This window comes from Pelophylax lessonae (genome assembly GCF_965119305.1).
Source record: "Pelophylax lessonae genome assembly, chromosome: 2".
Classification (NCBI taxonomy): Eukaryota; Metazoa; Chordata; class Amphibia; order Anura; family Ranidae; genus Pelophylax; species Pelophylax lessonae.
In genome coordinates this window covers 395,199,086-395,213,637 of record NC_138769.1, presented here as the reverse complement: position 1 = coordinate 395,213,637, position 14,552 = coordinate 395,199,086, and the positions used below count along the sequence as shown (strand labels likewise).

The following is a 14,552-nucleotide window of genomic DNA, read 5'->3' as shown; positions in this document are numbered from 1 at the left end:
CAGCTGGTGAATCCTCTCCTCGCACCTGCTGTCACAATTTTTCAAAACAACACAGCCATGGGGGGGAGGGGCTCCATCCAGTTTCCTGTGAATAAATGCCTACAAGCACCATCAGGAGGGGGAGAGAGGATGACCGGTTGCAAATGGGGAATGAGAAAATTAAAGGATATAGAATGGGTATGAACCAAACCCTGGGGGGGGGGGGGGTGCTGCAGTGAAGGTGGGTTCTGTGGTCCGCAAGTGGCAATGCTATTAAAGTTAATCTTTGGAACTTTTTCCAGCAGCTTCTTCCCCCCCCCCCCCCCCCCCGATCCCTACTCCCTTTGACAGCTGGTGAATCCTCTCCTCGCACCTGCTGTCACAATTTTTCAAAACAACACAGCCATGGGGGGGAGGGGCTCCATCCAGTTTCCTGTGAATAAATGCCTACAAGCACCATCAGGAGGGGGAGAGAGGATGACCGGTTGCAAATGGGGAATGAGAAAATAAAGGATATAGAATGGGTATGAACCAAACCCTGGGGGGGGGGGTGCTGCAGTGAAGGTGGGTTCTGTGGTCCGCAAGTGGCAATGCTATTAAAGTTAATCTTTGGAACTTTTTCCAGCAGCTTCTTCCCAAACCCCCCCCCCCCCCCAATCCCTACTCCCTTTGACAGCTGGTGAATCCTCTCCTCGCACCTGCTGTCACAATTTTTCAAAACAACACAGCCATGGGGGGGAGGGGCTCCATCCAGTTTCCTGTGAATAAATGCCTACAAGCACCATCAGGAGGGGGAGAGAGGATGACCGGTTGCAAATGGGGAATGAGAAAATTAAAGGATATAGAATGGGTATGAACCAAACCCTGGGGGGGGGGGGGGGGTGCTGCAGTGAAGGTGGGTTCTGTGGTCCGCAAGTGGCAATGCTATTAAAGTTAATCTTTGGAACTTTTTCCAGCAGCTTCTTCCCCCCCCCCCCCCCCCGATCCCTACTCCCTTTGACAGCTGGTGAATCCTCTCCTCGCACCTGCTGTCACAATTTTTCAAAACAACACAGCCATGGGGGGGAGGGGCTCCATCCAGTTTCCTGTGAATAAATGCCTACAAGCACCATCAGCCTTTGTGGTTGATGGCTGTTAATTAATTCTCAATGAACTACGAGAGCGCTGGTGAGCACTCTTGTAGTTCCATTGATCTTCTTGCTCTTGGGTAACTGCCTGCATCGGATCTATGCTGAGTGTCTTTAGGAGCCGGATATTGCCTCCATAATGTTCTGCAGGCTCTTTAGAAAGAATAATAAATGCACATTTATTATCCTTCAAAAAAAGTGCATTTCTTTTTTTTCAAAAGGTGGACTTATCCTTTTAAGTACCTTCACTATACTGTATTCTGCTCAGAGAAAGGGGTTTTGTATGTCGTCGATTGTCCGATCCTGAAAATTCTCTTTAGTGGTACATGTTTTGAAAGTTATCTTTTAATCCCAGAGGTTATGTCTTCCGTTAGCATTATATCATTAACTCTGTGGATCCACAAGAACAGTGGAGAGAGTCAGTTTTTTAGATTTGTTTTCCATTTTTTTTTTTTTTTAAGTTTTGCTTACTTGCATTAGTCAAAGCTGGATCAATAGAACAATGAAAGGAAATATTACCTTAAGTTCCGGTTCACACTTCTGCGATGTGGGAATGCTGCGAATATGCATCGTGTTCCCACATCGTATCCGCACCCTGGCAGTTCACACTGCCATATGCGATACGCAGGGGGTGTCAATTAAATGTTAACGACACCCCCAGTTGAGATTGCATACTGCAGTGCGATCTGCAAGTTCACACAGAATCGGATCGCACTAGTGTGAACCACCATGCGACCAGATTCTGCTGCGGATAAAAAAGGGTTATGTGCGTGTTTAATGCGAATTCAGCCATATAAACTGTATGGCTGAAATTTGCACCGCACAGAGATCACATGTAATTTAGGAGCAGTGCGCTTCCGAATTACATGCGATCTCTGTGATCGCACTAATGTGAACCGGCCCTAACTGTGTTTTGTACACACTTTTTTTTTTAACATTTAGTTACCTTTTTATCCCGTGTTTTTTTTTTTTTTTTTCCCTTTTGGGTTCAATTTTTTTTAGTTTTATACTGATACATGTAATCTTTTGCAGAAAGCTGCTTTCCAGGATGCCAATGTATGCCTCTTTGTTTTCGACTGCATTTATTTTAATGGAGTTAGCTTAATGGACAGGTGAGTATCACCAGAACGTTTCATTACATTGGATTTTTCACACAGTAAATCCATTTCAAATATTTTATTTCTTTTTGTATTAGGCCTTTGGTTGAGAGACGAAAGTTTATGCGTGAAAATATGGTTGAAATTCCTAACCATATTCTGTTCTCGGAAATGAAACATGTCACGGTAAGTGCGATATCCATATACTTGCTGGACATTTCAGCAAGGATTGTTATGATGACAAGTGGGAGGAAAGAGCTGAATGTTATGCATAGTGATTGGGCTACTTTGTTAAACTTTCAAACTTTGTTTTTACTGTTCCAATTGTGCACGTTTCCCTGACACCTGAAAACCCCATTTACTGTTCTCTTTTGTGGCTTATAGGAATGTTAGTTTTCCACTGATGTTAGCAGTACTGTAGTAGGAATCCAACATTAAACAAGTAATCTGGCAAAGCACTTGGCAGTCTAGCCTTTCAGCGTTGGGATTCTGGTTTGATCGCTGAGCAGGGACTGAATCTATGGGGAGTTTAGAAAGTTTTCATTTATTCCCTCTTAGTGGTAGAGCTTTTTTTTTTTTTTTTTTTTTTCTAAGAGCCCAAACTATGAAAGATATTGGCATCTAACCAACTTGAATGAGTGACTGTATAATTTGCATACTGCTAACTACTAGATTAAATTTAAAGCATAAAGCAAATTTATTTTATATAATCTAAAACGGCCATTTACCTGTGTTTTATGTGTGTTGTAAAGTAATATATTTTGTTTGACATTTTGAAATAGTTTTGGGTCATTCTTTACAGAAAGCATCAGATTTGGCAGACATGATAACTCGAGTAATCCGGGAAGGTTTAGAAGGCCTTGTGCTAAAAGATTTAAAGGTATGTCTAATGTGGTTATAAAAACGTTTAAACACACTTTATATTAGCTAAATATTTCTGGTCTACGCTTTTTTTTTTTTTTTTTTTCTGCTTTTTAAATCAGAATAAACAGGTAAATGTACAAAACCTCTTATTTTTTAGAATTCTAACCAAATTGCAGTTTGATGGTTTACCTGTCATAATGTGCCCCTCCAGGGTTACGCTGTCACTAATCCATAGCGCTTCCATCTTCGCCCGTCTTCCTTCTCGGTTCTGGCTGTTCAGCTGCAACGTTATCGCTTCCGCTCATGTACAATAATACACTGAGATGCCCATGCGTAGCTCAATGTACATGACAGCTAAAAGGCAGGGAAAGAATTTATGACACAAGACTTTTGTTATAAAAACCCTGCCTGTAGGCATGTTTTTAAAAAGTGGGTTTAATACACTTTAAAGGAAGCTCAAGCGAAAGAAGGCTGTGAAGGAGGAACATCCTAAAAGATACAAAAAACGTGATCACATTAGGTTTGTAAAAAAAGTTAGTAATATTTTCTATATTAAAATCAAATGTGCTGCGCTCCCATTTTATTTCTTGTTTAAATTTGTTCTCCTCCAGTCAATTTATGAGCCAGGAAAACGCCACTGGCTGAAGGTGAAAAAGGATTATTTGAATGAAGGCGCTATGGCTGACACTGCTGATCTTGCAGTTTTGGGAGCGTTTTATGGAAAAGGAGCAAATGGTAAATGACCCTGAAAGTCAGTATAGTGCTTAAATTGTTTGGTTCCAGATATATGATACTTTTCCTTTCCAGGTGGTATGATGTCCATATTCCTTATGGGATGTTATGACACAGAAAGTGGCAAGTGGTGCACAGTGACAAAATGCTCAGGTGGTTACGATGATGCGACGCTTGCCCGTTTACAGAAGGAGCTGGATATGGTCAAGATCAGCAAGGTTAGATTCTGGGGTATAAATGATCACTTTCCTTCATGATCACTGTGCTTTATTGAAAAAAAAAGGCTAATTTCACCCAACACTGCAAAATGTTTAATTTGAGCACTGGGGGGGCAGGAAAAAAGGTGAAAAACAAGCTCTCATGACTGCCTCAAGTTTGTCCTGCTTTCTATCTGCTGGAATATATTTGTAATGTTAGAAGTAACTTGTGCTGCTGGACTCCCAGTCTCTAGGGATTACAAGCTCTGTGAGGATAGCAGTGGGAGTTTGGGGAATTTCTGACTCTTGTATTTTAAAGCTGAACTTCGGGAATTACGCAAAATATACCCTGGCAGTGCCCCTGAGACTGCAAGGGATAAAGATTTAAGTCTAGGAGGTAGAAGATTAAGCTGTAATACTTGTGTAATTTCTCAATCCAACAGGCTTTGGGTCCCCACTTCTGCTTTCTGACGCTTGGGTTGTGGGTGGGCCCGCACTGTCCTTGGGTATAGTGCAGGGCTATTGGCCCTGCATTGTATGTGATAACATCAAGAGGATATCAACAGCCAGAGAACCTTAGGGAGGAGTCTTCAGTGGACTATTTGCACAGCATGGAGGAGGAAGCCTGCTGAACTTTAAAATGTTTAAAAATGTTATGAGGCAAGAGTGTAATTTTACACCCAGGGGGGACCTATATATTTATGGTTTCCTTGCAGATGGAGAGAAGGAAGGGGTTTGCATGTATAAATTGGGCATATCCCCATTTGCATGAAAGTGCGGTTTTGAGGTATTTATCTAGTTTGCATTTTACAAATTTTTTTTTTTTTTTTTCTCCTCTATAATCTTATTTCTCTAGGATCCGTCTAAAATTCCTTCATGGCTGAAAATCAACAAGAACTATTACCCAGACTTCATAATTCGGGATCCTGAGGTAATTATTCACTTTTTTATTTTGATACTTTCACACGGGCATCATCAGTTTAGTTATGTTTTTTTGCTAAGAAAAAAAAGTGCTGACTATTGATTCTGGCAACATTTAGTTTGTACATTGGTTTTCAGTTCAGAAACTAGTCATAGGTGACGAGTATATACTAAAAGTTTTTCTTGCTAAAAACAGATATGGAAAAACATTTACATCTTTTTAGATCCGTTTAATCAGGATGCAGACTCGCAGTGGTTACAAAAAACGTACCTGAATGAACATGTATGTAGGTGGATGTAAACAGATGATCATCTGCTTTATGGCCGAAAGCCAGAACAGATGAATTGGTCATTTTTCATCTGTAAATATACAGAGGAAAAGCATAAAAATCCTAAAAGATCATTGACAAAAACCAACAATAACCGATTATGAATAAGAGAATGTGAAAATATTAAAATCAGCATCTTAAAGAGGAGTTCCTGTCATTTTTGTGTTCGTTAAAAGTCAGAAGCTACAAAAACTGTAGCTGCTTTCTTTAAATACACAACTCGCCTGTCCCAGGATCCAGCGATGTGCTCACCCAAGCTGTTGCTTCTCTTCCTTTCTTCTCCCTTTTCCTCTGCCTGGTGCCAACATTAAAACTGTGGGCACCTGGCTGTGACAGCTTGTGGCCTCACAGCCGGGTGCGCATGAACGAGTTGTGTTGCGCCTCACGAATGGTCCGGCAATCTGTTTGGAGCTGTGACATGCCCCAGAAGATTGCAGGGTGGGAGGAGAGTAGAACTTCCGCTTGGATTGCCTAGACAGGTAGCCGATTTAACTAAAAAAAAAAAAAAACATGAGACTTTAGTATCACTTTAAGCTGGCTAAATACCAATAGAAGTTTTGTTTTTTGAAACTTTTCATTTAAGGAATGAATGTTCAATTTGCAATTTTAAAGGGGCTGGAATGGAATTTTTTTTTCTCAAATTTCTAACAGTGAGCATGGTTTTCAATCAGAAAATTGTATTAATTTCAAAATCTGTGTTATCAGCAAACAACATTTTGAAAGTACTTTTGAAGGACATTTGTCCAGTGATCAAATGTAGAAAGAATGTGCTAAAGTTCTTGGATATTTTTTGTTTTTTTTTATTTTATTTTTAAATCCAGATTTTTTTTGTCTTTAAAGTTTTTAATTTTAAAAATGAGACCTGGATCTGGGTCTGATTTTCATTTTTGACTAGAACTATATAAATTATTTTATTAGTACTTTTTTCTTTTTTTTTTTTTCTCAGTACACTGCACTGCAACGCAGTGTTATGAACTGGCCATATCAGCGACAAAGCATTTTGCCTTGTCCTGTTGGCTGGAATAGCCACCCAACACAGTCCCACAGCACCTGATGTGAATGGAATCTTAGTGAACTGTGAGCTGCAGAGAAATTCTGAGCCTGACACATCAGTGGGGGAGAGGGCTCTGTAACACAACTTTCTATGCAAGTTGTGTGCCTTCTGTGAGACTGGGCATAACACACACAGGAAATGTGCCTGCTACAATGACATTCAATGGAAATTTGAAGGTGCACAGTATGGAGATGAGGGGCAGAAAGCTTAAGGGTTGCAAGGTTTTCCACCAGCAATAGGCTGGAGTTCTGCTTTAAATTCCTCTAGGGTAGGTCTGTTTTAACTGCTAGTGTATTGGGCCACATTAACCTCTAGCGATTTGGGATCGCAAGCAGAATCACCGTGATTCTGGCAGCGATTGCAATGCTGGAAAAACGCAGCACATTTGTGTTTGTGCCATTCATTTTTAATAGTGTCTAAAAAGCGGTGAGGTTTTGCTGCGAAAAGATTGTCACCTAAAAAGTAGCAAAGCTGCTTTTGGCCCAAAAAACTGTGTGATGTGGTTTGCCGCACAGAACATTGCATGACAATCACTGCAAAACCACAACGTGTTTTGGTGTCATCAAAATGCCACACAAACACTTGTGCTGCGTTTTGTCAGTGTTGCTGTGTGATTTGGAATCGTGGGCAGAATCATGGCGATTCTGTCCGAGATCCCAAATCGCTACATGTGAACAGGGCCTAAGGCCAGAGATCAGTAGCGATTTCTCAGCAATTTTCCTTTAAATCTAATAGATGTCATGATGGTCAAAGTCAGAGCATTTTATGTTCTACACTGTCGATTCGTTGTGCTGCTGTTCAGTGTCGGCATATTTTTTTTGATTTGCTTCTGCATTTGGGGACCTTTTTTTAAGGACATACAGGTGCATCTCCAAAAAATAGAATACCATCAAAAAGTTAATTTATTTCACTAATTTAATTCAAAAAGTGAAACTCTCATATTGTATAGATTCATTACACACAGAGTGATACATTTCAAGCATTTCTTTTAATGTTTATTATGGCTTACAGGTAGTGAAAACCCAAAATTCAGTATTTCAGAAAATTAGAATATCGTGAAAAAGTTCAATATTGTAGATTCATGGTATTGCAATCAGCTAATTAAATCAAAACACCTGTAAAGGTGTCCTGAGCCTTTAAACCAGTGGTCCTCAAACTATGGCCCTTCAGCTGTTGCGGAACTGCACATCACAAGGCATTGTAAAACTCTGACATTCACAGACATGACAAGGCATGATGGGAATTGTAGTTCCTGAAAAGCCATAGTTTTGAAGACCCTTGCTTTAAAATGGTCTCTAATGCTGGCCAAACACTAGCCAAAAAATTGTTTAAAAATCTGTCATTTGGTCCGTTCTTTCGTTTTTCGTCCAGTTAATGGGCACAAATAGAAAATCGTATTTAACTTTTCAGAGCTGAAAAATCGATGGAACAGTTTGGAAAATTCTGCGAACAATAAATTGAAAGGTTAATGTGTTTCTCGACCAAACTCTTTGCACTAGGCATATGTGACAAAATGAATGAATGAAAAACGTATTAATTTATGTCCATTGAATGATTTATCAATCAAAATTTGGTCATTACATTATGGCATGATCGTCGTCTTTCACGGCCGAGTGTTTTTCGAAAATGAGTTTGAACGATTTTTCGTATAGTGTATGGCCAGCGGATGAAAGTAAAATGTGCATTTCATTTGGAAATCAAGGTCCCAGAGTCTGGAGGAAGAGTGGAGAGGCACATATAATCCAAGTTGCATGAGGCCCAGTGTGAAGTTTCCACAGTCAGTGATGATTTGGGGAGCCATGTCATCTGCTGGTGTTGGTCCACTGTGTTTTATCAAGTCCAAAGTCAGCGCAGTCCTCTACCAGGAAATTCTAGAACACTTCATGCTTCCCTCTGCTGATCAGCTTTATGGAGATGCTGATTTAATTTTCCAGCAGGACTTGGCACCTGCCCACACTGCAAAAAGTACCAATACCTGGTTTAATGATCATGGTATCACTGTGCTTGATTGGCCAGCAAACTCACCTGACCTAAACCCCATAGAGAGTCTGTCTGGTATTGTCAAGAGGAAGATGAGCAACACCAGACCCAACAATGCATACAAGCTGAAGGCCGCTATCAAAGCAACCTGGGCTTCCATAACACCTCAGCAGTGCCACAGGCTGATCGCCTCATTGCCATGCAGCATTGATGCAGTAATTCATGCAAAAGGAGTCCCAACCAAGTATTGAGTGCATACTATACTGTACATGGACATACTTTTCAGTAAGCCAACATTTCTGTAATTAAAACTTTTTTTTTTTTTTTTTATTGGTCTTGCGTAATAATCAAATTTTCTGAGATACTGAATCTTAGGTTTTCACCAGCTGTAAGCCATAATCCTCAAAATTAAAAGAAAGAAATGCTTGAAATATATCACCCTGTGTGTAATGAATCTAATGCGTTTTACTTTTTGAATTCACTGAAAACTAACTTTTTGACAATATACAATTTTTTTTGAGACACACCTGTAGATAGATCTGTTGGAATTTTTGGTGTCCTGAGCACTATTTGTACAGTGCTTTTAACAGTATAACCAGTTGCAGACTCTGAAAGTGCTAGACACTCAAAACAAAATAAAAAATCAGTCCTGCCTCGTGTACACAGCAATTAATCACAGCTGCATTAATGGAGTACACAAGACCCCGGTAACAGAAGCGTTACAAAAAAAAAAAGCAGTCTGGCAATGTTTATCAACAACGTTGCTCTGCCGTGAATACAGAAAGCTGAAATAAAACATTTGTTTCATTTTGCAACTTTGTTTCTTCATCTACAGATCAAAAGGATTTTTTTTTCTTTTTTTAACGTTCCTCTGTTGAACCCCCTTAATAATCCCTAGTTTATTCTAATCAGCCCTAATTTACTCCTCATTCTCCTTCTCTGATGGTGATTTTATATATATATATATATATATATATATATATATATATATATATATATATATATATATATATATATATATATACACATTTTTTTTCTGCTTTTTGTTTGCTTTGTTCATTAATATTTTTACACTTTTACATATATTTACATGTATCGCATTGAAAAAAAACTACTTAATTTGTAAATAACTTTGCAATGCTTTTTACCCGAATCGTAATTTTAGTGTTTTAAACAGGACAAATTACAGGAGAAAATGCACACTTTTTATGTACATATTTTTTAACGAACACTGATAAAAAAAGTTCCTTTTTGTTTAGTTTTATTGCAATTTAATTTGTCTAAGGATTGCGAAAAAAAATAATTGTTGCAGGACAAATTTTCACAAAATGAAAGCCCTGTTAGTTCTTAAACAATATATGTATTACAATATCTTAAGTAATGACAAAATTGCCACTGAATAAACCGGCTCATAGCCGAAACTAGGAAGTTGCTCTGGTCCATACGTGGTGAACAGGGGTGGGAGCCGAAGTGCTTAAACACATCTTAGTAAACATTAGGCAAAACCTTCTTTTTAGTTTTGGACAGAGTGGGGGTTTTCATTACTACCTCTTCCCCAAGTAGGGAAATTCACCCTCTGTTTCTCCTGTTTACCGTTCTCATCAAAATCCATAATCCAGTGGTGACACGAATTCTGGTAACCTGGGGGATGGATACCCCTAATTTGCAGGGATTTCCTCTCACTTCCTGTTTTAGCTAATGGACAAGAGGTGAAGGTTAAACTCCCACTCCCCAATAGGACACATCGCAAAAAAGACAGGGATTTTAACCCTCCCTTACCCTATCCAAAATGGAAAAATATTTTTGCCAATAGTTCTGCTTTAATAACATCTATAATACTGACAATAAATGTAATTTAAGGCAGATGTGGGGAATATGTGCTCAATACGTCATCAAGCTGCCATTAACCAATTTTCTTGAAAAAGTTTATCATTGTCATCTGTTCTCAGAATGCCCCTATCTGGGAGATCACAGGAGCAGAGTTCTCTAAGGCAGAGGCCCACACAGCTGGTGGAATTTCTATTCGTTTTCCACGTTGCACCCGCTTCCGTGATGACAAAGACTGGAAAACATCCACCACGTTACAGCAGCTAAAGGTAAGAGAAACACAGAAAATATGTGGACAAGTATCTAGAATTCCTGTGAAGTGCCATATGGTATGTATTTTAAATTAGGAATTGGACTTCTACACTGCAATGGCATCTGTCATGCATGCACAGTGGACAGCTTCCTATACTCTTGAACCTGACCAAAATTTTCCCCCGGTTTTTCAAGCTTAAAAATCCGACAAAACTTTTAAGTAAATCTTTCTGAAAGTTGGATGAATCAAACTGAACACCTGAATGTGTAAGCAGAGTTGGTCTTTAGACTGATTTGTTGCAATGCAGGTTTCACTATTCATAGAAATAGGCAGCTGAAACAAATCAAATCTACCCATTTTCCCCCAAAAAAGTGTAACTTCCCCTTTCCTTTTTCTGAGTGTGTCCCTATTGATCAGTAAGACTGTCCATTGTATAAAAGGACCGGTTGCTCAGTTTTGGAGGAGGGAAAAGGACCAAGCTCTGTTTGTGCTGGAAGAGGCGCCATGAATGTAAACGCGGGGTTTTAGTAAACTCTGCAGGGATCCAGCCCTGTCTTTGCCCCTCTTACTGGTGCCCCCAACACAGGCACCTTCTCTGCCTCCTATTGCTCCCACCCTATCAGTCTGTTTTCAGTCTCTTGTTTTACCCTCTTGTTTTACCTATGTGTTTTTTGCTGTCTTTTTTTTCCTTTTTTTTTTTTTTTTTTTTTTTCCTTTTAGGAGCTTTATCAGGTCTCAAAGGAAAAGTGTGATTTCACTGTTGCTGCCACATCATCTCAGGATGAGGAAGGCTCTTCTGAGAGCAGCACTCGGGACAATGAAGGAAACTCCAGACCACCTACACCAAGCGGCTCTGTAAAGAAGCCAAAAACCTCAAGATCTAAATCACCTGGCAAAGATAAAAGAAATGATAGTAAGCAGTATTCTTCCACATGTTTGTACAGTTGGTTGTGCTAGTCCTTGTAAGTATTAAAGACTTGCTCAGGTAGATTTGTCAAAAACAATGTTATTTGCAGCAGTAAACGGAACGGGAATAGATACTTGTTTTGAGGAGTCCAATACATTTTAAAATCTATTGGTTTGTTGCTAGTAGCAATTATATTGAGCTACCAGGAGGGGGCAGAGTTATTTCTTTTCTTTGTACTGTGTACATTTAGGTGGAAAAATTCCCCAACCAAAGAAAAAAGATGAACCAGCTAAAGCTGAGAAGAGGAAAATTGTTTCGCCTCCGTCTGTTGACAGTAAAAAGGTAAGCTGTTGGGTGGTGCCTCTTTTTTCAGTTTGTGTGGTGTTTTTTTTTTTACAAGGCTCATTTTCGTTTTGGTTTTGTTGAACATAAATGTAATGTGACACAAGTGCATATTTTTTCCACAGGCAAAACTCTCCACTGCTAGTAATGGGAATGGGCATGGTGTGGCACAGCCATCATCCACCGCTAAAGTAAGTATATGTCAGACATTCTTACTCTCCAGTACCTTTCCTGAATGCTCATGTCTCCCCTTCTTTGTATTTCAGAGTGTAAGCAGAAGCTTTAGAACTGGGTGCTGCAGTGCAGAGGTTGTGGGAGTTGTCATAACTGATCTCTCCTTACAAAATTGCGAGCTCTATTCTTGGTGTCAATAAAGACGCCATAATCTTATTATAATACTACTATAAAAAAAAATCTAGTTGGGATTACTGATGTGTAATTCTTTGCCATTACAAAGGCTTGCATTTAATCAATGCTTAAATATAAAAACATTTTACTTACAGCCAGCAGGATTCTTCCTGCCAGTCTGTTATTCAGGTAAACTTTGAAGCCTGTGTGAAACGAGCCTTTGAGAATAATGAAATCCGTTTCTTTAAGAGCAGGATGAACCACAAGTGTTGTCTAAGCATTTTCAAAGAGTTCAGCAAGCTTTGTTGAAGCTTTTAAAGTACTAATAAACTCAGTGCTGGAGGTAGGGAAAAAAAAAGTAATTAGACTTGCTTCTGCTATGGTTTAGTTTATGTCTTTCACAATTTCTTGCTATTTTTTTTCCCTTTTCCATCCATCCTCTACATAGATCCCAGTGTAGCCGCTTTACACTACATATGGAACAATGGCCTGTGTGCACTTGTACAGTAAACTCTGCATACATAATCCAGAAGTGTTGGATGCACTGCCAAGTCTTGAAAAAGGAGAGTGCAGATCAGCAATGTTTCAACAGCACACTAAAGACACATCTTGAGAAAGATAGCCAGCACGCTGCCAATCAATACAGTAAATGATTCTGATTTCACTGCTCCTGTTTCAAGACCTTGAGTGCCTTCAACACATCTGGATTATCTTTTTATCAATATGCTTTTTTTTAACTCTTATCTTGCTGAGAGGAATATCAAATGTGGTGCCAATAATTTTTAGGGGGACAGATGTATTGTAATAACAGTGATGTCTAATAGTTTTGCGTACTGTATTTCCAGTCTTAAACTGAAGTCTCTTAGAATCCGTTGTATGTCCAGTCTAACAGTTTTTTTTGTAGCACTACATACACTGAATATTATATGTGGCCCTTTGGAGATTTTAGGGGCTGCACTTGAGCCCCCAAATATTAAGTTGACCACCATTACTATAATATAGACTTGTTTCTAGATTCTGATTTTGTTTTTGCAGCATATATGTGTCTTCTCTTAAGCTCTTAGTTTGTTTACAAGCTCCTTTTTTGCTTTAGCTCAGTTTGCGGCCACTCATGGTGGTTTTGAGTATTGGTGCTACTCGTAGGGCTTTGTTGAATAGACTGAAGTCCTCATTGGCTTACTTTACCAGGTCTCAAGCTGTATTTGCAATTTTTTTTTTTTTTTTTGTTTTAGACCCTTCTGGATATATTTACAGGAGTGAAGCTTTATCTGCCTGCTTCACTTGAGGAATTTTCAAAATTGCGCCGCTACTTCATTGCCTATGATGGTGATCTCGTCCCAGAATTTGATGTTCCTTCTGCCACACACGTGATGGGTGACTTTCCTGAATGTGCTGAGGATGCCAAACATGTGACACCACGCTGGATATGGGAATGCATTAGACGCAGGAGGCTAGTAGCTCCTTGCTGATTGCTCTGGAAACCCTGTTACAAAAAAGACATGACGTGGGCTTGTTTACATGAATTATATCAGGTTTACAGGACTAAATTAACAAATACTTATGAATTAGTCATGGTTAAAGACCTGACTGAAATATGTTAGGTAATGTCTTTTTATGATCCCAATTGGTACTCTAGTTTAATGGAGACTTCCCTGAAGGTATATTATCTGATGATGTCTATCCTAAAAGCTCTGTCATCTATCCCTTGGTTTACCCAGATTGCTTGGGTAAGAGTATATATTATGTGCCATTGTTGAATTGTTGCAGCATTGTTCTGCACTTGTAAATCTGTTTTGTCAATTAAAAACAAATTTTGTTTTAGCTTACTGACTGGTGCACTGCAGTCTAGAATATGAATTTTTAACTGGAGAAAAATATTTTTGTAAGCAGGACACTAGCGCTATTACAGTTTTAGATATAGATAATGGACTTTTTTTTTTTTAATATACACTTGTGTGGAAAAAAACCTGAGTTTTGCTTCTACGTGCACGTGTGTGTATAGTGTCCGACTACTGCAAAATGCTTGTATTTAATAAGCCATCTGGACCAATCCTGTCTAGCTTTTCAGGTAGGCACTAGAGATCCTTTTTTTTTTTATTTTTATTTTTTTTTCCCCTTTTTTCTTTCTTTCTACAGTGATTTTCTGTTGCAAAGTGTGTTTGGATGTATTAAAAACCTGAATCACTGTGAGGCTTTCTTTTTTAAATTTAATGGTTCTTGAACTTGGTTCTACCATCCTTACATTCTTGGTAAAAGTTTAAAAAAAAAATGTAAAAAACTTATCAAAATTTTGTTAGTAATATCTAGCTTTTTCTTTGGTGTGTAAACACTCGTAAGTAAATTGCCTATGGTACGTGTGCCAGTCCTGAAAATGTGACTGTACTATATTGTAGTTCAGTGTATCTGTTTATGCAGTGTGGAGGTGGCATTTTTTTCTTTTTGTTACGCGTACAGGATATTGGAGGTGTCATAGAATGCTGTAATCACTAAGACAATGACTGCTTAGTCTCCTCGTTGAACTGAAGAATGTCTTATTCACTGCAGGTAGTATTGCTGTTGAAAGTTTAATGTATCCATTTCATTAGACAACTGGAA

At 38.9% G+C, this 14,552-nt stretch overlaps 1 protein-coding gene across 1 annotated transcript in view; it reads left to right on the top strand.

The window, feature by feature from the left end:
* LIG3 (DNA ligase 3) overlaps nucleotides 1–13,879 on the top strand; it is a 57,340-nt gene extending 43,461 nt beyond the window's left edge. The window contains exons 11-21 of the mRNA XM_082246255.1: nucleotides 2,139–2,218; nucleotides 2,302–2,389; nucleotides 3,006–3,083; nucleotides 3,679–3,802; nucleotides 3,875–4,017; nucleotides 4,853–4,927; nucleotides 10,230–10,376; nucleotides 11,081–11,273; nucleotides 11,518–11,609; nucleotides 11,735–11,800; nucleotides 13,190–13,879. Of these exons, the coding sequence (XP_082102381.1) occupies nucleotides 2,139–2,218; nucleotides 2,302–2,389; nucleotides 3,006–3,083; nucleotides 3,679–3,802; nucleotides 3,875–4,017; nucleotides 4,853–4,927; nucleotides 10,230–10,376; nucleotides 11,081–11,273; nucleotides 11,518–11,609; nucleotides 11,735–11,800; nucleotides 13,190–13,426 (1,323 nt within the window). The 3' untranslated portion in view covers nucleotides 13,427–13,879. The remainder of the gene's footprint in view (nucleotides 1–2,138; nucleotides 2,219–2,301; nucleotides 2,390–3,005; nucleotides 3,084–3,678; nucleotides 3,803–3,874; nucleotides 4,018–4,852; nucleotides 4,928–10,229; nucleotides 10,377–11,080; nucleotides 11,274–11,517; nucleotides 11,610–11,734; nucleotides 11,801–13,189) is intronic.
* Nucleotides 13,880–14,552: the final 673 nt, after the last annotated feature.